The sequence below is a fragment of the Lepidochelys kempii genome, chromosome 12 (genome assembly GCF_965140265.1).
Source record: "Lepidochelys kempii isolate rLepKem1 chromosome 12, rLepKem1.hap2, whole genome shotgun sequence".
In the NCBI taxonomy this organism is placed as follows: domain Eukaryota; kingdom Metazoa; phylum Chordata; order Testudines; family Cheloniidae; genus Lepidochelys; species Lepidochelys kempii.
The window spans coordinates 4,204,431-4,228,086 of NC_133267.1; the positions used below are offsets into that span (position 1 = coordinate 4,204,431).

Genomic DNA, 23,656 nt, shown 5'->3' on the forward strand with positions numbered 1-23,656 from the left:
GACCTGTGCTCAGCTCCCAGGTGTTCCCGGCCCCCCCAAACCAACCCCCTCGGAGCAGCCTTCATCTCCCTCCCCCGAAACGCCTCTCACCTCATCTCGGCCAGCCCCCAGGTGCCCCGGTGGAGCTAACGGTGCTGCCCAAGGAGCACGGCCCAGGAATGAAGTGGGGCCCTGGCTGGTTCTGGGCTGAGCGCTGGCCACGGGCCTGGGGTGCGCCAGGTGGGATTCCCAGGCATTAGTGCAGCATGGGACCGTCAGCCTCCAGCGCCGGCCACAGGGGGTGAAGCCAAGGGCTCTGCAGGCCTTAGCACAGCTGTAGGCAGCAGGGCCCCCTCGCTTGCTCCAGAGCTGAGCTGGGCCCCAGGCCTGTGCTGCACTCGTTTTACCACCACGGTGGCAGCCCTCCCTGGCTGCCTGCCATGGGGGTAATGCACCCACAGGCCCCACCACGGACAGACCCTGGGGCCATGCTTGCGAGGCCAGGGAGGCCCTGGGTCCCAGCTGGCCCTGGGGGCTGAGCACTGCATAAGGGGAGCAGGAGCCTGCCTCTGAAACAGGTCGCAGCCAGCTACGCGCCCTGGCCCGCCCGGCTGGCCCTAAGGTTACTACCTTGGAAAAGGAAAAAAACCAAAACCTCCCCCACTCCCCAAACACACACACACACGGCAACACTGCAAACCCCCCCCCCCAACAGCCACAAACACATCTCGCTAAACAAACGCATCTGGCTGAGATGGCTAACGGCGCCCGGCCCCTCACGCACGTGGCTCCCGGGCAGGGCGCTTGTGGGCAGGCCAGCTGCTGTACTGGCAACAGTTGGATCTGTTAGCGCGGGACCGCTCAGCATCTCTAGCTGGCCACAGAAACGTTTACCGTTAGCCCAGTGGCTTGGGCTCACACGGCAAAGCGTTAGACCCACATTAAAAAAAAAAAAAAGCACCCGGCCGATTAAGTTAGTTTTCTGACAATGCAAATCCATCCGGAGGGCTGGGACTGGCGTGTGTGTCCACACAGCCCCAGTGCACTAGGGGCTGGCCAGACCAGGGAGCACCTGTGTAATACAGCTGATGGCGAAGAAGGGCAGACGCTCCCTGCCTGCCTGGCTGGGGAAGAGACCCAACAGCCGCTCCAGCCCCCATGTAGCGGTGTCATCCCGAGTGTCCTGCCTGGCCTCGCGAGTGCAGCAGGGCACCCAGGGTGTGTGCATGTGTATCCAGAGTCCGCGGGCCCTGCCTGGGTTTCCCGCCAAGGCAACCCAGTTCCGGCAGCCAGCCCCGCGCATGTAGGCGGGGAAGGGGCAGCAGGCCGCACTGCAAATCCCCTGCAGGAGCCGGAAAGCCAGCGGGGTTGAGCCAGGTACAGGCACGCGGCTGGTTTCAGTGCTCACGGGCTGTGTGCTGCAGGGAGGGGCTGCCCTGGCCAAAGGCACATCCCAGCTTCTCCCCGGCCCCGGAGCCAGTGACATGCTCTTGCTGCTCAAGGAGCGTGCGGTGCTGCAGCAGCCAGGAGCCCCCATGGGCCCTGTGCCGCGCCGGGTCTGGGTACAGGGCTGGACAAGCAGCGGGGCTGTAGGGCAGGACGAAGGGGTCTCAGCAAAGCTAGGTCGGGCCCCAGCATTGACGGTGCAGGGGGTGGGGGGGGCCGCACCAGACTAATGCTGGCTGTGGGGCAGCAGTGCAGGCAGCTAGCCCAGCCCCCAGGCTCCTACCCCCGGCCTGTTCTAACCGTGTCTCGCTCATACAAACATGGCTCCCCCTCCAGGAAAGCCCCTGCCTTTCCCTGGGGCAGGCACCAATATGTGGGGGGGGGAGGGAGGGGAGAGGCGGTCTGGGAGAAGCATGGGTCTCTCACATGCCTGGGGCTGGAAGATGCAAGCCAGGTTGGCCCCAGCCTGCTGCTGGGTTAGCCCCTATGTGCGCTGAGGCAGATGAGTTGGAGAAAGCTGACATCAGAGAGGAGAGGCAAGAGGGTATGGGCAGCTGCTACACGGCTAGGGCTAGATACCAGTGGGCTGACTGGGGCTGCCACAGCTGAGAGTTTCTAATCAATACCAGGTCCTCAGTGGGGCCACTAAGGCAGATACCTCAAGATCCAGCAGGCCCAAGGGACCAGCGCAATGTCCAGGGCACATGTGTGGTTGGCAGCTCAGCCCAACCTGTAAGAAAAATCAAGCTTATCCACAAAGAGTTCTCCAGCCGCCCAAACTGGGGCCTCGGTCCGCAGGAGAATGAACAGAACATTCTGCCAGAAACAGAAGGATGGGGCCAAGGCGGGCGGCACCAGGAGCAGATCCCTTGCGGATGGCGGCACCCTGCCCTCCAGGGGCTCAAGAGTGCTGACATCAGGGCAGGCTGTTACGAAACAGGGCAGAAGCCCCAAGCTGGCCAGAAGCTCTATACTTGGATTTCACCAAAGTACCCAGTGTAAACGCCTCAGGCACTAACAGTCACAACAGTCCCCTTTGGGCACGCCGATCTGCCTTGGCACCCAGGTGAGTAGCTGTGTGATAGATGCTCCCTTATACCAGCAATATCCAGGTTACTTCCAGACCCAAAGACTAGTCACTTACCCCACGTCAACTGCACCTTAGATCTCACACCAAAGACAATGCTTGTAGCAAATCCTATCATAAACTTATATACAGATTTATTAACAGGAAAAGGAAATGAGAGTCATTGACAAGGCTAAAGCAGGTAAACATAGGCCTAAAGAACATACAGAACTTGCTTATTACAGAAATGTCTATTACCTTTGGAAACTGAAGCCTGGAACTCATTTGTGCATCTAACTCAGGCTAAGCACTGGGGATCTCTCGCTTATGCCTAGAAACCTGGCCCCCAGTGTCCAAGCAACATAGACAACCAGTTCCTCCGTGTTAGGGGTTTTTAACGCCTGCCCTACTCCTGCTTTGAACTGCAACTTCAGCTGATGGGAGGAGTTCCCTTGCAAGACTACTCTTTGTGGGGGTGGGAGTCAACAATACAGTCCTTTGTCCTCTTTCATGTGTCCCACTGCTGTCAGCTGGTGTTGAGGGGCCTTCCTTGGAGGGCAGGCTGGAACACCTCCTGTTGGAGACCAGCACTTCACGCTCATTAATGGGGCTCGCTCCTGGCTGGTGATTTACACAGGCTCATAATACAACTGCTCAAACATGACCTTACAGTGTGGAAAGCAGCTGTTATCAGTGAGCTTAACGCAGGCAGCAACTCCCAAGCATTCAATAAAGTCTAACCCCTGAACATGCTAATACCTCTTTGAACAATATTAACACACAGAGGCGCCAGACTGATCCCAGCACGGTCTCTGTCCACGTTCAATGGAGGCATGAGCCGGCACCTGGTCTGCCAACATCACAGATGGTTCAGATTGACACTGCGTCACGGGAGAGCTCACAGCTAGTATTCTGTGCTAGAGCTCACATTCTGTGCATCCGATGAAGTGGGCTGTAGCCCACGAAAGCTTATGCTGTAATAAATTGGTTAGTCTCTAAGGTGCCACAAGTCCTCCTGTTCTTTTTTTCTGTTCACCACAGCTAGCAGGTGACTTCCGGGAACCCGGAAGCAGAACGGCCAAGTGATTGCCTCTAGGAGCCTCCCTGTTCCACAAGCAAAGGAAAGCAGAAGATGCTGGAAGTGACCTGCTGGCTAGATAAGTGGGGTCGCGTGGAAGGGTTTGGTTTACTGGAACATTGGTCCACCACCTACGGGGTGAGGAGGCTGTATAGTTTGGATGACCTCCCCTTCAGTAGACAGGAAACCAATCAGTTCAGGGATAGGCTGACTACAGTAGTCTGGAGGGTGTTAAAGGGGAAGGGTAAAAGGGATGATCTGAGCGCTCATTTAGAACAACATTGAGATGTTGAGAATACAATTAACCAAGGAACCAAAGGACAGGAAGAGAAGAAATGCTTTAATTCCCTACACACTAACGCCAAGAGCCTGGGTAACAAACAAAAGGAATTGCAAGTGCTCATAGGATCATAAATTTCATCTCGCTGGTATTACTGAAACCTGGTGGGATGGGACCCATGAGTGGAATGTTAAAATCAATGGTTCTAACCTATTTAGGAAGGATTGAGTGCGCGAAAGGGGTGGGGGAATGGCACTCTGTCATGGAAAATGTGAAAGAAAATTATCTTGGATGTATATAGATCAAGGCCTAACAGATAAAGCACAAGATGGGGTATTAATTGGTGTCTGCTACAGCCCACCAAATCACAGCAGGGACCAGCACGAGTGGTTCCCTAGGCACCGACCTCTAACGTAGAAAAAAGTGCCATGTGCCACTTCAACCTGCGGGACACACGCTGCAAGGCTCCTGGTGCCACACTAAACCACGCTTGGCACTTCTAACCATAAACAACTATTTCCAAACTCAAACACTGTTGCTTCTAATACAGGGAAATTCTATATTAGACCTTGTCCGAATAACTAAAGAGGAACTGATCACAGAACTAAAAAAGAAGGACTCATGATTTGATCACATTTATAGTGTGCAAACAGAATAAAGTCCACAACAGAGACAGACAGACAGATAGATTAGAGACGCACACACACTTGGTGCTTCAAAAGGGCCAATTTCACAAAGCTAAAAACAGTTAGAAGCCAAATCAGCTGGGAGGACGAATTTAATCTGAACAATGTGAATGATAATTGGGAATTGTTTAAGAACACTTTACTAGATGCCCAAAAAGCCATACTTGAGGGAAAAGGCCATATTGGTTAAATCAACCTGGCTTAGAGGGCAAGTGAGGGTAGCTATAAAAAATAACCATGGAAGACAGGGGAACTTGCTAGTAATTAATATAAAGTTAGAAACTAGGAATTGTAGAAAATTGATAAGGGAAGCAAAGGGACACAAGCCAAAATCTATGGCCAGCAGAGTTAAGGACAATAAGGAGGAGTTTTTTTAAGGTATATTAGGAACAAAAAGAAGCCTAACAATACACAAGGGGGCCATACTGCACAATTACCCAGCTGGAGTTGCTCCTTTTCCAAATTTAGCACTAGTTGGCTGATGTATTGCCCAGGGCCTTGGAGCATCAGACTGGAATGCAGCAGGGTGGATGTTCCCCCAGCCTGCCCCTGGGCCCAGTGAGGGGGAAATTCTGCCATCCTGAGCTGGCAGCAGGTCATGCTTCCCTTGCACAGGGGTAATGATGGACTGTGGGGAATCCAGTCTCGAGAGCCCAGCATTCACCCATGCGGCAGTCTCCTCCTGACACATGCGGAGCTGTGAGATTCCTGAGCCGGGGACATTCCCCTGCTGGTTTCCCCCAGCAGCACAGAGCAGCCACAGGGCAGCATGAGCTGGTGTTTGAGTTGCTTAGGTGGGGAGGAGCAGGTGTAGGACCTGCTCAGAGTAGGCTGGGAGCTCGACCGCCTTGCCCTGGCCCCATCAGTTACAGCTCCTCTGCATTCAGCTCCTTTACACAACTGTGGTTTTGCTGCAGCTTTTGCAACCAGTCCACCAGCTCTTCTGCCGTTTCCCTTTCCTGAAGCCACCGCCCCAGCCCCCGAACAGCAGGGCCCCAGCAGCCGACAATTGTAACAGAGCCCCCTCCAGCACATGCCTCAGCAGCTACGTTCTCCATTTAGGGGTCCTCTCCCCCCCACACACACACTTTCTGCCTGCAGGCACAGGGCCCTGCCCGCTCCCATTCTCAGGGCACAAGACTGGAGATTTACAAAAACCCAGGGGGCAGATTCCAATCCCACTCCTACCCCTGGGCCGGACAATTCTGCCAGCACAGCAGGAACTGCTCGCACTTTGAGCCCGGCTATTTTATTAGGCTGCGGGGCACAGTTTGGTGCTGCGGAAGGGATTCGCATTGACGGTGCAGCAGCACCCCCACCAAGCCAGCGTGGGGGCTGTGTGCCTGACACGCTGGTGCCTTAGCACTGCCTGCAATGGGGAGAGTCACCCATGAAGCAGGGGAACGAACCAGCTACACACCCAGCGCAAAGGCCACCATCCACCACCGCTGAGAGGGGCTGGACTCTCTACCCCTGGGAAGGGAAAGTCTCCATCTCACCCCCATCTCCTGCAGCCTCTAGAGCTCGTGGGTTACTGCACTGCCTGAAGCCTCTTTCCCCATCTTTACCAGCTAGCCCTGGTGGGAGCCTGGCTAGGGCAGTGTGGTCCAGGGCTTGCACATCACGCTCCCCCTGCTCCAGCAGCAAGACTGGGCTAGCTTCAGCAGACAGTGCGTGCCCACAAAGGCCTGGCCTGGCTTTCCCCAGACTTACAGGCCTTTAGCTGCTGCTCCTCCTCTGCCAGGAGTTTCTTCTTTCCTCCATGGCCCATTGCAAGGCAGCAGAGAGAAGCAGCACCAGCAACCACTGACAGTCCCAGACAGGAGGTCAAATCCTCAGCTGGTGGGATGGGCTGCTCAGCCTTAAGGGGCTGGTTCAGTCGCTGGGAACAGCTGGAGGCATCCCTGCCTCCCCCTCATGCAGCAGGCTTGCGCAGCTGGAGGACAGCACCATCTGGCACCACACGTGCATACAGCTGGATCACCAAGGAGCATGAAAGGTGCAGACTACCCAGACTCTGCCCCCCAGCACAGCACCTGGCAGGCTCCCCCCTCAGCCCCTGGGCCCCACTGCCCAGACACCAACCAACCATGCACTGCCCCCACCTGCTAGCCAGTGCAGTGCCCAGCCAGGCATTCCCCATCCTGGGCCCTGCCAATGCCCAACACTCGACCCACTCCAGCCTCACCTGTCCACACAGCACAAAGCAGCACCCACCCAGCCCTCCCCCTCACACACACCTGCCGCACACAATACCTACAAAACCCTTTATTTAAAAGCTGTCCAACACATCCCCAGAAGGGTTCCCAAGCTCCCCCCAAGTCCCCAGTGCCAGCTCCCTGCCAGCAGGGACAAGATCCCCACACCTGGTTACTCTGCCCCTTTGCTAGTCTTGGCTACCAAGCATCCCTAGCAGGTGGGACAAGCCACAGCTGCAGGGCTGCCCCCCCGGCCCAGGCAGATGGCCTTTGGCAGAGGGCTGCAGGGGAGCGGTGGCCAGGCCAGAGGAGCACCGGGAAGAGGTCCAGCCTGGGCTGGCAGGGAGCTGGCTCTCAGGCCCGGCTGTGTCACACCCTCCCCAGCAGTGGGGTGCTGCAGGGTTACGCTCAGACTCTCCCAAGCCGTAGAGCTGCCGAACTCCCGCCTTAAAGGATTTCCCTCCAAATGCCCACTGTGGCTCCCAGCTCCATCCTGGGAGGAAGGCAGGCCAGAGAGGGGGTGCCAGGCAGAGCGGCACAGGAATGGCTGCTCCTCCTTTTTCCCCACAAACCATCACTCCATATAAGCGAGAGGCTGGTAAGCCCAGTTGCACAGAGTGGCAGAGAGGCAGCTGAGCAGCACCGGGCCCGCAGCTTTCCAAGCAACGCTGCACAGAAGGTGCCATTGGCCAGTCTGCCCCTCAGGAGCCCCGCACCGGTCAGAGGCTGGGGCGCTGCCTTGAAGACAATGGCCCCTGATAGCACCCCTTGGGTTCGTTTGGTGTTGTGACCCACAAGGGCCCCGCTGCCCTCTGCCGGGGGCCAGCTTGGCTGTGTGGCGTTGGGCTGGGCTCTGGGAATCCCCAACGCAGGAGCTGCTGCAGCAGCCAGTGGAAGCAGATTGAGTTTGGTTTCCCTTCCCCCCAACCCACAGAGCGAAGTGACCAGGAGCCCCCGCAGCAGAGTGGCAGATCCACGCACAGCACAACCGCCCCCCTCTCTCAGGAGTCCAGCTTGATGAAGACCTTGGGCCGGGAGAAGATTTTCAGGGCCTCATCGATCTGCGACAGCTTCTTCTCCAGCTCCACCCGCCTCTTCTGAATGCTCAGGGTGTCGGCCCGCACCGGCAGCATCACAAGGTCCTTCACCAGCTGCTCCTGGCCTGCGGACGGCAGGGAGCTGGTGAGAGGGGGCACAGCCATGACTTTCCTGCTGTAGCACTAAGCACTGGTTCTCACTCGCCGGAGACCAGCTAACAGGCCATTATGTGGTCCCCAGAGCAGCTGACCTGCTACACCCACACAAAGGCCCCTGTTCACAGAGGCAGCATGTCACAGGGGGAAAAAGCCACCCTGCACTGAGACCCCCCCCCAGAACATTGTGTCCCACTCCGCGCATCACACTTCTGCAGGCCCTTCAGCTGGAGGGAGAGGGGGCGGCTGGGCTGGGGCGGGCTGGGCGTCTGACTGTCCAGGGGGGAGAGGGGAGATTAGCACCATGGATCCTAGAAGAGTGACACCCCACGGCCGAGGCTAGCGCTGCAGTCAGCAGAACCGTCCTCTGGCATAGCGTGTGGCTCTGCAGAGCCGCACGGGCTCATCTCTTCCCACCCTTCCGGGGAGGCCTCTCCAGCAGGCGCCAGTGGTTCTCCTCCTCTTACTCTGCTTCAGGTTGGTGAGGGTTTCCAGCCGCTCACTCTCTGGCATCATGGTGTGACCTGGTGGCATGTCAGGGTCGGGCAGGTTTCGCTGCCGTTCCTCCATCTCCCTGCGCCAGTGATCCTTCCGCTCCAGCAGGCTGCCGAGGGAGAAGGAGGGTTCGTCAGCACGTGCGGCGAGGGAAGGGATCCAGGAAGGGCCAGGTGGCCGGGGGCAAGAGGCTCAGATGGGACAGGGATGGGTGCCAGGCTCACCAATACTGGCCCAGCAGGAGCTGACTTGTCACCCTACTGAGCGACAGACTGCCCTGGAAACCATGGGCCTCAGTCTCTCCAAAGGCCTGGCACAGCACAGGCAGCGCAGGCTTCCCACACAGCATGGTGCCAGCACAGGGCCAGGGCCAGGGCCAGGGCCAGGGCCAGGGCCTGATCTGGAGGAATCAGCCCTGTGGCATCTCCACACAGCCCTAGGCTCCGGGCTTTGCTCGGTCCCCTACGGGTGTCGCTCCGGAGGCCCCACCGGCCATTGTTGGACATGCTCGGCACTTAGGGGAAGTGACTCAGGCACTGAGGAGCCTTTCAATGAGACTGAGGCTCCTAAGTCACTTTGGCTCCCATTCCCAGCAGAGCTGAGCACCCGCAAGGCAGCAGGAGTAGCTAACACTCAGCAGCTTCATTGCGCAGAGCCACCAGGCCGCGCTGCGCAGCCTTCCCTGGCCCCGCTGCCCTGCACACAGCAGCTTCGTCAGGGATTTCGTTGGATCCTCTTGGGCCAAGCTCATTGCTGGTGCAACTGCACCGACCCCGGGAGCTCACTAGGCAGAGTGGCGAAGGAGCACGCTGCTGCGAGAGAAGCCGCTGCTGTCCCACGCACGGCGCAGCAAGTGGGTACAGGCTTGCTCGTGACAGAGGCGCCGGCTGGGCAGGAGCCTACGTACTACTGGGGCACGTGGCCCTTCTGCTTGGCGTTGTACTCCTCCTGCTCTCGGCGCTTCTGCTCCAGCACCTCGGCCAGTGACTGCAGCGAGCGCGAGCGCCGCATAGGGGCCCGCTTGGCGGTGCGGGCATTGTGGCTGACGAAGTCGACGCTGGTGCCTTCTACCTGGATCTGGAAGGAAAGGGGGCAGCATGAGAGGCCAGACAGCAGTGACCCCCCTGCAAAGCATGGGGCCTTCTGCGGCTGGAGTGAAGGAACCTGTGCAGAGCGAGATGCAGGAGCGATTCTGGAGCACCAGGAGCATGGAGCCAGGGGAGCACAGTCCCTCACCTTGGCATCAGTGTGCGGTGCTCCTGCAGCCTCTGTGTCTGTCACCGCTCTCGTTTTGGCAGGGCTGGGCGACAGCGACCGGCGTGGCTGGACCCCGGAGCCGCAGCGGGAATAGGCCCGGAGGAATTTCTGAGACTCTGGGTTTGGGGGGGGAGAGCTCTCCTGCGAAATGCAGAGGGAGAGAGAGAGAGAGACACTACTGCTGGGACAGGGCAAACCACACGGCAAAGCCCCTCAGGGCCCAGGATCACCCAGGAGTTCAATGGTAGATGGGCGACCCCAGGCCCTGCTGCTGCATGCCACGGGAAGGTCTCCTCGAGGAGGCAGCCAGGCAGGGAACTCAGCCAGCAGGGGATACGCGGAGCCAGATCCTGCCAGTGAATTCAATGGCCTAATGCAGATTTACAATGGAGTGACACTGGAGTATGACACAGGAATCTGAAGAAGCAAACCCATGGGCTGCCAGTGAATTTAGCACTCGGACATACAGTGCCCTGAGTGCCCCCAGACAGGCCTAGGCTTCACACTGCAGCCAGCTGTGGCAGGGACTAGAATACCTGTGTGACAAAGTGGGAATTTTCTGTAATCTTTTTATTATGCCTCTGCGTGCTTCAGTGTCCCTCTGCACTTTGCATTGTCACCCAGTGGTTGCAACTAGGGCAGAGCGGGAGACTGAGGGAGGTGTCACTGGCTGGGGTGGGATGAATGGGGCGTTAAAGAACTGGCTGAAACCGACCCATATCAGTGGAGGATCCAGAACAACGGGAGCCCCAGGGGCCGAACGACTGACACCTAGCCTGGGAAATCTCCAGTTGGAGGTACACGTGACCTCCAAGTGGGTTGTCAGGGAAGGGCTAAGTGGTGGCTTTTGGGTAGACTCAGCAACTCTCTCTGGAGATGGAATTAACAGCACCATGGCTGGGTGGAGTGCGGGCATAGCCAGGACGGACCATGTCAACCTTCACTTCTCTGTGCTGACCTAAGGAATTCCCCACAATAAACCCGGCTCTGCTGTGAAAAGCCTGCCTGGTGTCACTGCAAACACGCCCTGAGAGCGCTGTGCCCTGAAGGGGACAGTACAAGCCTCCCACAGGAGCCTGGCTGGGCTGGATTCGCTGCAGGGAGCCACGGAGAGAGACAGGGGTCGCAGGTGCCCAAGGGCCCAGTTTCATGGTCACGGGCCTGTCCTGTGGAACCGTGTGGGTCCTGGGGGTCCGGACGTGGCATAGACCAGACCCTGTGATTCTGGGACAGCCTGTTAAAATGCCAAGTGTCTAAGTCCCGAGTGGGTCTGAGCTATTAAGAGCTCTGTGCCCTTCGGACTGAGGGGCTGGGTCACTCTTCCCTTTTGATCTGGTTTCATGCATGAGACCAGCGACCCACCTGCAGAGTGGGACAGCACAGCATGGCGTGGACCCGTCCGATTCCATAGGTGAGAGCTGCAGGGCATAGACCACAGACCACAACAGCAGCTTTCCAGGCAGCGCCTCAGCGATGCCGCCATCTAGTAGCGTCGGAATGCCCTGATCTCTTCATACCAACGAGTGCTGCGTCATACCCACCTGCTGGAGCAGCCAACTGCCATGGGGACATCTTCTGATCCCGTCCCACGACAGCCACAGTGCAGAACCACAGCGGGGATTCCATTTCTTCCCAAGTTGGGCAGTGGCCAGACCCTTCCCATCACACTGAGGCACCTTTAACCGGATGTTAGCCACTGGTCTCCTCGCCAGAGCTGGGTATTCCCGCCCGGGACATGGCTCTGCTCTCACCTCTGCAGCAGCATGGGAAGGAAACACTTCATCCCCTGTGCTACTGAGCAGGGCTCTGCAGAGCTACGCATGGTCTCCCTGCAAATCGAGCTGCCCTGCCTGGTATCTCCGGGACACGCTGACTGGGCTGAGCCTCCTGGCAGCCGGGGCAATGGACCATGAAGGGCTACAGGGCAGTGGGCAGGTACCTGCAGCTTGGCCTTCACCTTAGACTCCACATTCTCATACTTCTGGGACTTCCACAGGGCCTTCATGGGTTTGGGATGGCTGTGCTCCCGCGCCAGCTCCTTCTCCTTGCATTTCCTCTGGATCTCCCTCATCCGCCTCACGTTCTCCTTCTCATGGTCCTTGGCCTCTTTCCCTGCACGCCCCAGGGAGAGACAGCTTTTACCAACAAACCCTCCCGAGCCATAAGTGGGTGCCCACGACCTTTGGCACCAGAGACCAAGGCCTCTACCTAAGCTAGTCCATTCACTGCAAACAGCAGCAAGCGGTTATCCTCCCTGTGTGCCAGCCAGCAGGGGGCGATAGAATCATACCCACTGAGCCCCTTGTAAGCACACATAAGACACTGGCTTTTCTGGAGTGACTCAATTGTGCCATGACACAGAGCAACTCACTAGCACCCTCTGCTGCTGGCCCCGGGAGCGCTGCAGACAAGCGTCACACAGCCGATCAGTAGAGCCAGAAGGCTCCGCCACGCAGCTGGAGGTGGGACTGGTTTGAATCCTAGCTCTCGTTTGGGATCATGCGGAGACTGTCCCTCCCCCTCCACTACCTGACAGCCCAGAGAGCTGGGCCAATGCTCTAGCTCAGCATCGTGCCACAGATGCCCCAGCACCCAGGGGAGAAAACTACTGCTGGTCGCTCCTGCCCCAGGGGGAGGGTGGGATGGGGAACCACAGGCCTTCCCAGCGTGTGGGGGGCAGAGTTAACAGCAATGCCAGACTCTATGTTGGACCCATCTGCCCTTCCTGCCTGAGGGCCAACCAGACTGATTCAGAAAGGTCTAGGGTCCACAGTCAGTACTTTAGGGCAGATTCTCTGTCCTCAGCTCAGGTTGTAGAAATTACCCACAATCCTCCTGGTGGGGATTTACCCCAGACAGGGGAGTTTCCCACTGACATTCCCAGCTCCAGGACAGACAGCGGCTGGTGCACTCTGGCTGTCCTCTGCAGGCACAAGCCAGAACAATCTCCAGACTGCTGAGCTGGGGCAGCAAACAGGGGAGCCAGAACGAGGTCATAGATTCCAAGGCCAGCAGAGCCCTCCTTTGCAAGGCACTCCCCATGGCTGTTCTCACCATCCACGCATCTGGATAATCACCTTGAATCTACTTGGCTCTTGGCCTCCATGACTTCTTGTTGCAGTGAGTTCCACAGGCTAACCGTGTTGTGTAAAACACACTTCTTTTCATCTTTTCAGCTTTAAGTGTGCTGCCTCTCTATTGAACCACCATCCCGCAACCTTGAGCCAGGGTAAACTGAAGTGCTCCATTTGCTCCCAGACTGCCCCTCAGCCTGTCCTCCACCAGCAGGTCTCCTCTCCACTCTCCCTTCCTAGCCCCAGACAAAGGCCATGCTGCAGTTAGGGTGAGGCTACAACCTCAATAACCCCAGGGTACAGACACTGCTCCCATTGCAGCCCACCCAGAGCCAATCAGCCATCAACAAATCCAACCCTTGGCTATTCGGTTGGAAATCCCCACCCTAAGGCCTTGCCACTGCATCCAATCAAAGTATTCGTCCTGCCCTTAGCCACGGTCAGCTCCAGCTGCTCAGTTGCACTTACTTTTCAGGGGAGGCTCCCTGTAGAGAGAGATCCCCTCCAGCTTCAACAAGACCCCGACCGTCCCCTTCTGCCCCTTCTCCAGGATGTCCTGACCATTGGGGCGGATACGCGGGGCAGGATGGGCAGGGCGGGCACTGTGGCAGGTGGGGTACAGGCTGGGATCTGGGGCTAGAGGGCCAGAGAAGAAGTCCAGCTTCAAGGCATTCCCTTCCAGCCTCCCTCGAGCTAGAGAGAGAAAGTGTGAGAGTCAAGATGTACAGCACCACCCCATCGCTTTCTCCCTCCATGCCCCAGGCTTGCTGTGGGCTAGCCCCATTCTGGCCAAGGAGGGCTTGGATGAGGCTGGAGCCCTAGGCGAAACTTCCACCTTGCACTGCCCCGCCCCTGCAGCAGCTCCACGCCGCCCCCTCCCCTCAGCCGGGGGAGCCCCCTCTGCGGCAGCTCCCCGCCGCCCCCTCCCTCCCTCCCCCCCTCGGCCCAGAGAGCTCCCTTGCGGCAGCTCCCCGCCACCCCCTCCCTCCCTCCCTCTCCTCGGCCCGGGGAGCCCCCCCTGCGGCAGCTCCCCTCCCCAGCTCATCTCTACTCTGCCTCGTCTCTGAGCATGCCGCCGCTTCTCCCACCTCCCATGCTTGCGACACCAATCAGCTGTTTGGCGCGCAAGCCTGGGAGGGAGAGAAGCAGAGTGGGGCGGTGCTCAGGGGAGGAGGCGGAGCAGAGGTGAGCTGGGGCGGGGAGCAGTTCCCCTGTGCGCCGCGCGCCACCCCCCACCCCCCGGTTACTTGCTGCAGGTGGCCCTCCCCGCGCCCCCCTGCCCCAGCTCACCTCCGCTCCACCGCCGCCGCCAACCACTTGGCGCCCTAGGCAACTGCCTAGTTCGCCTAGTGGTTGCACCAGCCCTGGGCTGGAGAACCCCCTTGCCTCCCCAGCCCACCTTCTCCTAATTTCCAGCCCCGCTGCTCCTAACATCAGCCTGGTCCTGGGAGTGCTCAGCATCTCAGAGGTGCCAAGCTTCTTTGCAGGCCCATTCCGTGCCCTTTGGAGCAGAGCGTGCTGGGTCTGCAGGAACCCCCAGCTCCTGCCTGCCTGCACTGGAGGACTTGGGGGAAGCCAGGCCAAAGAAAAGCCCTCTGGCCAGGCACCTCAACGGGCCACCATGCTGGCCCCCTCCATGGATCCAGTGTGACTGTGCCGCAAAATGGGACTACAGACGAGAAGGCTTTAATGAGAACAAGCCACCCCATGACTATGTAGGACCCCATCCATCCTCCACCGGCACTCACCTGACAGGGGGCGTTTGTAATAATCCGGGAACAGCGTGGGGTCGGGAGGGATGGGTCCTGAGATCCTGGAAGGTCCCTCAGACATCTCGGCCACGGCTCTGCAGCTGCAATCGACAAGCAGACGTCATTGGAAAGAGAAACCAGTTGGGTTTTTCCTGGGAATCATTTACCAGCCACATATTTAATATTTAAATACATCTGGGCTGCTGCTCTTTGCTGGAGACACCCAGCTAGGGAAAACAAACACCCACCCTCCAATCTGGACACTGACCAAGCTGCAGGCATCACTTGGGAACCCCACCAGGTAGTGAGTGACCAGAACGGCTCCCCCACGCAAAGCATCCATGTTTGCTGCTGTACTCTGCCAAGCTAGGAGTGGACGACGGGATGTATCACATGATAAATTGCCCTGTGCTGTTCATTCCCTCTGAAGCATCTGGCACTGGCTACTGTGGAAGACAGGATACTGGGCTAAATAGATCACTGGTCTGACCCAGTATGGCCGTTCTTATGGCATCTTCCCTTTGCCAGAGGTCGCTTGGCTCACGCGCTGTCACCGTGGGTTTTCTCTGCAGCGTGACTGTAAGAATGGCCCTATCTCACTCCCCAGGAGTATCAGAGGCTCAGCTGCTCACTGCAGGGACTGAGATAGGTACTTGCTGCTTTGGAGTGCGAGAGGGTTTCTCTCGGGGCCCCATGAGTAGAACTGATGGCCAAGGTTCTCCAGCCATGGCCGTCTCATGCTGCTGTGGGGCTTGGCCTGCTTTGTTCCATCGGAGGCTGCTTTTGCCCCTGCTGCAGCCCTGAGCTGGGAGCATGCATTGTAGCTTAAAGCCTTAGCTCCCTCTAAGGGTGCAATACCAAACCCTACCCAACGGAAGCACCCGGCACTTCCATTCCGGGAACAATGCATGAGAAGGAAAGTGCCCAGCCTGACCCTCAGATTCCAGGGAGTGGGCTGGGCTGGCTGCTTAGTTATCAGTTAGACAGATTTGCTGCAGCCTGACTTGGTCACACATAGGCCTGTGATGCCACTTGTACAGTCACTCTTCAGGGCAGAACCTCATTTTGCACCCTGGTCACAACTGCACCTGCTGGTTCCCTTTAGCCCCAAGAGCTGGTCAGGCATTAGATCTCCGACACGGGAGCAGCCAGCACCTCTCCCCTTGCAGCGCCGAAGGAAGCCCTCCAGAGAGCCCCATATCACCAGGGGGGACATGCGCTCACTCACTGAGACTCGCTCCCCACTCAGAAAATCATAATAAAACTGGGCCAGGCCCTGAGCCAAACTGAGCAGCATCAACTCCCTGGGACTTTGGGACGGAATCAGGCCGCAGCCCTGGATAGCAGAGTTTGGAAGGTTCAACAATCGTCACAGATAGGCGAGCCCTCCAGAGGGAAGAGTCCTTCCCACCGACCCTGCATCTCGGCACCACTGCGCTGTGATGCGTGGTAGCAAGGAGAGCACAGTGATGCTCCAGGGATAGGCAGGGTCATAGAATACCAGGGTTGGAAGGGACCTCAGGAGGTCATCTAGTCCAACCCCCTGCTCAAAGCAGGACCAATCCCCAACTAAATCATCCCAGCCAGGGCTTTCTCAAGCCTGACCTTAAAAATATCTAAGGAAGGAGATTCTACCACCTCCCTAGGTAACACATTCCAGTGTTTCACCACCCTCCTAGTGAAAAAGTTTTTCCTAATATCCAACCTAAATCTCCCCCACTGCAACTTGAGACCATTACTCCTTGTTCTGTCATCTGCTACCACTGAGAACAGTCTAGAGCCATCCTCTTTGGAACCCCCTTTCAGGTAGTTGAAAGCAGCTATCAAATCCCCCCTCATTCTTCTCTTCCGCAGACTAAACGATCCAAGTTCCCTCAGCCTCTCCTCATAAGTCATGTGTTCCAGACCCCTAATCATTTTTGTTGCCCTCCGCTGGACTCTTTCCAATTTTTCCACATCCTCCTTGTAATGTGGGGCCCAAAACCGGACACAGTACTCCAGATGAGGCCTCACCAATGTCGAATAGAGGGGAACGATCACATCCCTCGATCTGCTGGCAATGCCCCTACATATACATCCCAAAATGCCATTGGCCTTCTTGGAAATAAGGGCACACTGGTGACTCATATCCAGCTTCTTGTCCACTGTCACCCCTAGGTCCTTTTCTGCAGAACTGCTGCCGAGCCATTGGGTCCCCAATTCCATTTACAAGCCAATGAATTATTGATACAGAGCGGGGATAAGAAGGCCTATGATGCTAACAGCTAATCCGCCTAAGCCTGCCGTCATGGAGGTACAGCTCTTACTGGAATGAGACCCATTAGCAAAGAGCTAATTATGGCCCCCCAGGGGCTAATGCAGCAGTGACAAATGCGGCGACAGTTACATGTCTGTAAGAGAGCATAAGGGCTTGTCAACACATGGAGCTATTCTGGAACAGCTCCAGCTGTGGACACTCCTACTCTGGAATAAGAGTGCCTTGTTCCGGTTTCGCTTCATCCACTTTCAAAACCTTGGCCTAGAAGGTCTCACTGTCAGCCTTTCCCCTCCTGGCAAGGTCCCTCATTCGAGCCAGTCCCTGTTCCATAAGAAAGCCACCAGCAGAGCAACACGCACTGTCAGAGCAAAGCAAAGGCAGCTGCGCACCGTTATCAGCCGAGCCCTGATAACGGTGGAAATCAGCAAGAGAGATCACGCAGCATCGATAGAAAATTTGTCACAGAGATTAACACAAAAGAACCGTGAGCAGAAGTACATTTGTAGCCTATTATGAAAGACATAATCCAGCGGATTTTGGAGTCCACTGGCCCCAAAGCCAGGAGGGAGCCATGATTCAACTGGAGGGCTGTGATAGCAGCAGCAGGGCCTCCCAAGTGAATTCAAAGGCCCATTTCAGACCTATCCCATCTTTCCCTTTCTATTCTCTCTCTCGAGGATTAAAACAGATGGAGCATTTCCTGTGCCTGGCCTTGCTGTGCAAATAGTCTTCCAAATGAGGCAGGGTGACTTCCACTGCCTGGAATGCCGCATGAGCTGGTGGCAGATCAGAGAGGGAAGGGGCAGGAGAGTGCCACTTGGAGCTGCTGGCATTACTCCTGCCCCGGGAGAGACACGGCAAATTCAGAGCCAGCAGGGAGGGCGCTGTACATCACTGGAATCTGAGCCTGCTCCCATCCACATCAGTGGCTGAAATTTCCCCAACTTCAGTGTCAGCAGGAGCAGGCCCGAGGCCGTCAGAAAGCAGTTCTGGGTGGGTTTAATGTGGGGGCAAGGGAGGTGGCAGGAAAAGCAGTTGGCAGGAGAGGTGGAATGGGAGCCCACCCTCCCCTGCCAACAGGAGCTTTCCCAACCCCGAAGTTATACCTGATGTGCAATTCGCTTCACAGCTCAGAGCTCCCATGACTCCAGCCTCATGTGTACAGTTCCCCACTCGCTGTTCCATGCAGAGAGCACCCAGACAGAGCAGGACTCTGCCTTTAACCCCTTCCTGTTGGAAGTCGGTGCTGGTGAGAGCTGTCCACTGCAGCCATGGAGACTGCAGGCCTCACTGTACCCTCTGCCCTGCCACTGGGCCTCCAAGGCCTGTTTGCAGAGAGGCTGAGGAGCAGCCAATTACGGCCAATTGTGCTGGTGGCTTTTGCATGGGGACATCTGTTCCCTAGGAGCTGGACAGGTCTCCACGCACAGGAACAAAGCCAGCTTAGCAGTTATGTTCTTTCCAACAAGCAGAAATTACACCCTGCAGCAACAACCTAGAAGGAGGAGGAAAACGGGGCTCTCTTCCAAAAGGGATGGTAGGAGGGTACTCAGGTACCTCCCTGAGAGGAGGCTGGGGAGGCAGCAGCATCCTCTCAATGCTGCTCAAAGCTCAGTAGTCGGAACAGAACCAGGTGTTCAAAGTCCCGCTGGGGACAGGTTACTGGTATGACCACGTAGGGGGAGCCCCTTTATCTGCGTCCTTTATTGCTAGCGCTGTAACCTCCTCTCGTATCTCCCACTTGGTGCTCCCAGCGCACGTTAGAACTATCAACCAACCTGCACAGCTCCCTAGTGGGGTACATTGGCATGGCTCCTCCTTTCCACACAGGGCAACTGAAGGCCCAAGAAAAGAGATTTTGCCGCTGCCACTGGCCAAGCCAGAAATAGAACCCAGGAGTCCTGGAATTCCCAGTCTCCTTCTCCAACCACTAGACCCCACACCCTTCCCACTGGAATTATGAACAAACAAGCTCCAGCCACCTGATTCCCACCAGTCGGCCAAGCAGCATCTGGCCAGGCGTCCGTGCAACAGCAATGGCACTGTGCTCTTGGCCATGTACCAGCCTTGGCATTTGTGCTTTATTTATTTTGCTGGCTTGGAGGGCAAACCGCTTCCAGGCAGAATGCAAACAAAGCTCCCCCAATCAACGGGCAACAAGCCAGGGGAGCCGGTTACTGGTGGGGTCAGGAGCCCTGGGGGAGGAGGGGTGAGCAGGGATTAGTACCCGTCTTTCGGTGTGCCTGGTGAATGTGGCAGAGCCCCCAGGGCGCTGGCCCCCCGCAGCAGAGCTCTGTGCTGGAGCATGGGCTAGGCACGGGGCCAAAGGGAGCCAGCCCCTGCAGCGGCCTGGGCATGCTGGGGTCCAAGCGGGACACTCCTGGCTCCACCTGGCTCCTCAGGGAGGAGGGTCCCTGCCCAGGGAAGGAGGGGGGTCAGGGGCTGAGCAGGCTTGGGGCCCCTGGACACTGGGGGGTCCCCCAGCAGTATGGGGCCCCTGCTCCGAGGCAGAGCCTGCAACAGGGAGTCTGTGCCAACCTGCCGGCATCACAGACCGGATGCCCCCACAGCGTAGGGGGTGCCCCGCCCTGACCCCCCCCATAGTGTGAGGTGCCCCCACCCATACCCCCGACCCCCCACAGCACAGGGGGTGCCCCGACCTGACCCCCCCAGACCCCCGACCCCCCACAGCACGGGGGGGTGCCCCGACCTGACCCCCCCATACCCCCGACCCCCCACAGCAAGGGGGGGTGCCCCGCCCTGACCCCCCCATAGTGTGAGGTGCCCCCACCCATACCCCCGACCCCCCACAGCACAGGGGGTGCCCCGACCTGACCCCCCCAGACCCCCGACCCCCCACAGCACGGGGGGGGGTGCCCCGACCTGACCCCCCATACCCCCGACCCCCCACAGCACGGGGGGGTGCCCCGACCTGACCCCCCCATACCCCCGACCCCCCACAGCACGGGGGGGTGCCCCGACCTGACCCCCCCATAGTGTGAGGTGCCCCCACCCATACCCCCGACCCCCCACAGCACGGGGGGTGCCCCGACCTGACCCCCCCACAGCATAGGGGGCGCCCTGCCCCGAGCTCCCCATAACGCAGAGATGCCCCCCCTCATTCCCCCACATCGCCGGGGGGGCCCCAGCCCGGCCCCGCCCCCCACGGCGCGGCGTCCCCCCTAGGCCCCCCATGCCCGGCACTGACCGGCTCGCGCTCTCAGGCGGTTACACGCCCCCGCCCCCCCCAGCTTCTCCAAGCAACAACGTCGCCGCCGCCGCTTCCGGCCGCCGCGGGGGCTGCTGGGAGCTGTAGTTCGCTGCCCGGCCGGTCCGGCAGCGCCCCCTGCCGGCCGCGCCGGGCTCAGCCCAGGTGACTGACGCCCCAGCCCTGCAGGTGGAGTGGTGGCCGGAGGGGCCGTGTCGTGATTCGCCTTAACCCCCCCCGCCCCCAATTCCGTGTCGTGACCCCCCCATTCTCTGTCTCGCTCCCCTCCCCCCGATTCCCTGTTGTGACCCCCCCCTTCCATGTCATGATCCCCCCCCCGCCCCGGTTCCGCCGTAACACACACATAAAAGCCTTTCATCTCACCCAGCACAATCACTTTCCAACTTGTTGATTTGCCCAAAACGTTGGGAATTTTCACTTTCGCTCCAACCCAAACATTTTGCTTTTTTAAACAACCAAAGAACTGAAAAATCCATAATTCCCTCATTTCTTATCCTCCCCTCCCCTCCCCACTCCGCCTCATTTAGGACCCAGCAACAGCCAGTGCCCCTAGCTCAGTATGGCCCTGAGAATTTCACACGGGCTCAGCTCTGCGCTGATTGGGCTGCAAGTGGCCCACGGGCCGCAGATTGAGAACCACTGCCCTAGCTTAATGCACACCCCATACCCCCGTGAAATCTTACCATCTCCAGAGCTCAGCATGGTATGGAGAGTCATGGGACCTTTGGTGTTTTTCTTAAAGCCCCAGCTCCCAGAGTCATGGGATTATGACACACTTAGTTAGCAATTTTAAAAATGTCTATAAGGCTTTGGCTACACAGGAAAGCTGCACTGGCGTAACTAAAAGTGAGATTTTAAACTGCATTAGTGAGACTCCTACAGCCCCATGTAAATGCGCTCCTTTCAGTTTAGCTTAAATCAGTTCAAACCAGATTTATGCTAAACCACAATATGCCACTCAAACTGCATCTACATAGGGGGTTGCACCAGTTTCACCAAACCCATTTAAAAGCTCATTTAAGGTAAACTGGCACAACTTTCTTGCACAGACAGCTCATCAAGAGAAATTCGGGGCCATACAACATCACTCCCCCCAGCATTTCACCCCAGTTACAGATGTTTTGGGGGAGGGGCCTGAGAAAATGACACCCCCCCCCACTCATCAGCCCTCCCATGGTCTATGTTTCTAGCCCTCTAGTTACAGACAAAAGCAGAAGGCAAATAAATGGAGCCCGACATGTACCTGTTTTAAATCGCGTGATTCTGAAGCTAATCTCGTGATTTTGGCCTGCTTGGGGTTGACCGCACTGCAGCACTCACAGGGCAGGCCAAGGGGTGAGGTTCCTCCCACAGCATTTACTCAGCTTCTTGCAGGGCCTGCTTAGTTTATGGGCTGCATTAATTCAAACAATGGTCCTGCCATTGGCTCTCCATGGGCAGACTACCCTCACCCCCACACGGAGTCCCAGTGGAGTCGAACACACGCAACTGCCTACACAGCTCTGATTGCAGCCTGGGGACAATAACCCCAAACATTTGCCCTGAAGAAAGAAAACAGGAAGAGTACCAGTTCTGGGGCCTGTAGTATAAAAAGAATATACAGATACCTCCCCACAGTGGAGATTTCTGATTGCAGAGGGCTCCGTAAACTAGCAAAGGCAAAAGAACATCCCCAGGCTGGAAATTGACACTGGGTGACATCAGCCTGGAGCGGAGGTGCCAATTTTTAACGGTGAGGAAAACCACCCTTTGGAACAGCTCACTGAGGGTTGTGATTGATTCGCTGCTATGAGAGGCTTTACATCAAGAAGGGGAGTCTTAGCTCTGTTCTAGCTCAGCCAGCAGCCCTGGGCTCCGAGCAGCAGTCGCTGGCTGACATGCTCTGGCTTGTGCTGTCAGGAGGGCAGCTGAAGTGACCAGTACGGTCCCTTCTGGCCTTAACATCTAACAGTCAAGGGTGTTCGGAGTCCCCCTGAAAGTCTGTTCCTAGCTAAACAGCGGGAGCTGAGAGGGCTGAAACAGCTTTCCCTGCTGCAGCAAAGGAAAGCAAGAATCAAAGGCAGAGGATCATTTCCAGGGAGGCACAGGCCGTGCACCAGGATCATGTGTCCAGGCGTTGGGGGACTTCACTGCAGTGGGTCTCTCATTCACAAAAGGCTGCCATTCTGTGACTGGCTCTCTGGGAGATCCCGTCTGAGCAGCACACAGCAGGGAGGGCAATTGCGGGGAGGGATAGCTCAGTGGTTTGAGCATTGGCCTGCTAAACCCAGAGTTGTGAGCTCAATCCTTGAGGGGGCCATCTAGGGATCTGGGGCAAAAATTGGGGATTGGTCCTGCTTTGAGCAGGGGGTTAGACTGGATGACCTCCTGAGGTCCCTTCCAACCCTGATATTCTATGATTTCTGTAGCTTTTAAGGGCCAGCTGGTCCAACGTTGGCCTCCATTTTCCCCTTGCAATTATTTGCAGGTGCCCAAGTGTCACATGGGCTGGGCCCCTGGGTACCTGGTTGTGCCCACACATCAGGACTTCATTGTTCTCACAAGCTCAGCAGCTTCTGCATGGCTGGTTGCAATTTTTGGCCTTGAGATTATTTGCACCTGCAAAATTGCAGGTATAAAAACAAAGCTCAGACTGGAAATTTCACCTAAAAGGTGTGTTCAGGGCAGGAGGAAAGATGTCCTGGGGCTGCTCCATTGCCCCCGCGTGGAGGTGAACCTCTCTCAACTGAGGCAGGCCAGAGGTGGCTTCCTTCACAGCCCAAGACCCTTTCCTATCAGGTCACCCTTCAGCGTGGGAGCTGAGTCCCTTTGCTGCCCCCACCCAGCATGTAACATCTGGCAGGGTACCATCCCACGACGCCTGTGCAGCCAGCTGGCTGGGGCAGAACTCCTCACCACTCCCCAGCGGGAGGCCTGGCTGGTGCTCTTTGCTGGAGCTGGGAGGTGACTGGTGGCTTAAGGAGGCTGGAAGTTCTCTACCACAGCAGTTCTCAACCCTGGGGGGCCATGAGCAGGTTTCAGAGTCACACAGGGCCAGCGTTTGACTTGCTGGGGCTCCGGGGCAGAAAGCCGAAGCCCTGCCGTGCGGGGCTGAAGCCCGTGGCCCGTGGCCCCACCACCTGGGGCTGAAGCTGAAGCCCGAGCAGCTTAGCTTTGCAGTGCCCCGGACAATTGCCCGGCTTGCTACCCACATCCCTGGCCCTGGCTGCTTTATGCAGAAAAACCCCTGTTGTGGCTCAGGTGGGCCAGAGAGTTTTAGGGCATGGTGGGGGAGGGGTTCGGAAAGAAAAAAGTTGAGAACCCCCTGCCCTACCAACGTGGGAAAAGGGTGACTCCCTGCCACCCCCTGCAATAATAACCCTAAACCCAGCAGCCCCAGGCTCCCTCCTCCTGCGGGCCCCATTTGTGGGGGGCCTGGGTATCAGAGCAAGGAGGAAAACGGACCAGAGCAGCGCAGCTCTGATCGCAGCCTCAGAGCCGTTGTATCGCTGCAGCCCAAGGGCTGGGCAAGGGGAAGGCTGTGGGGGCAGCACAGGTCTCTGCTCAGTTCCAGCGTGCTGGGAGGGTCGTTCTACCCCATTTGATACCCCCACTGAAGAGAGGCATTAAACAGCCTCACTGCAGCTTCCTCTCCCAGAGCCCCTCTCCCGGCTTCTCTGGGGAGGGT

At 57.7% G+C, this 23,656-nt stretch overlaps 1 protein-coding gene across 2 annotated transcripts; it reads right to left on the bottom strand.

Moving 5' to 3' along the window:
• Positions 1–6,790: 6,790 nt before the first annotated feature.
• ENKD1 (enkurin domain containing 1) lies at positions 6,791–20,040 on the bottom strand. Of its 2 annotated transcripts, none has more exons than XM_073307215.1 (8): positions 19,969–20,040; positions 14,501–14,604; positions 13,221–13,445; positions 11,618–11,790; positions 9,658–9,819; positions 9,329–9,498; positions 8,394–8,530; positions 6,791–7,895 (listed from the first exon to the last, which is right to left on the bottom strand). In XM_073307215.1, the coding sequence occupies exons 2-8, from the start codon at positions 14,583–14,585 to the stop codon at positions 7,735–7,737; spliced, it is 1,113 nt and encodes a 370-aa protein (XP_073163316.1). In that variant the 5' UTR covers positions 14,586–14,604; positions 19,969–20,040; the 3' UTR covers positions 6,791–7,734. The 2 variants fall into 2 exon arrangements, with proteins under 2 accessions (XP_073163316.1, XP_073163317.1); XM_073307216.1 differs by having other exon boundaries at positions 7,794–7,912.
• Between the last annotated feature and the right edge of the window lie 3,616 nt (positions 20,041–23,656).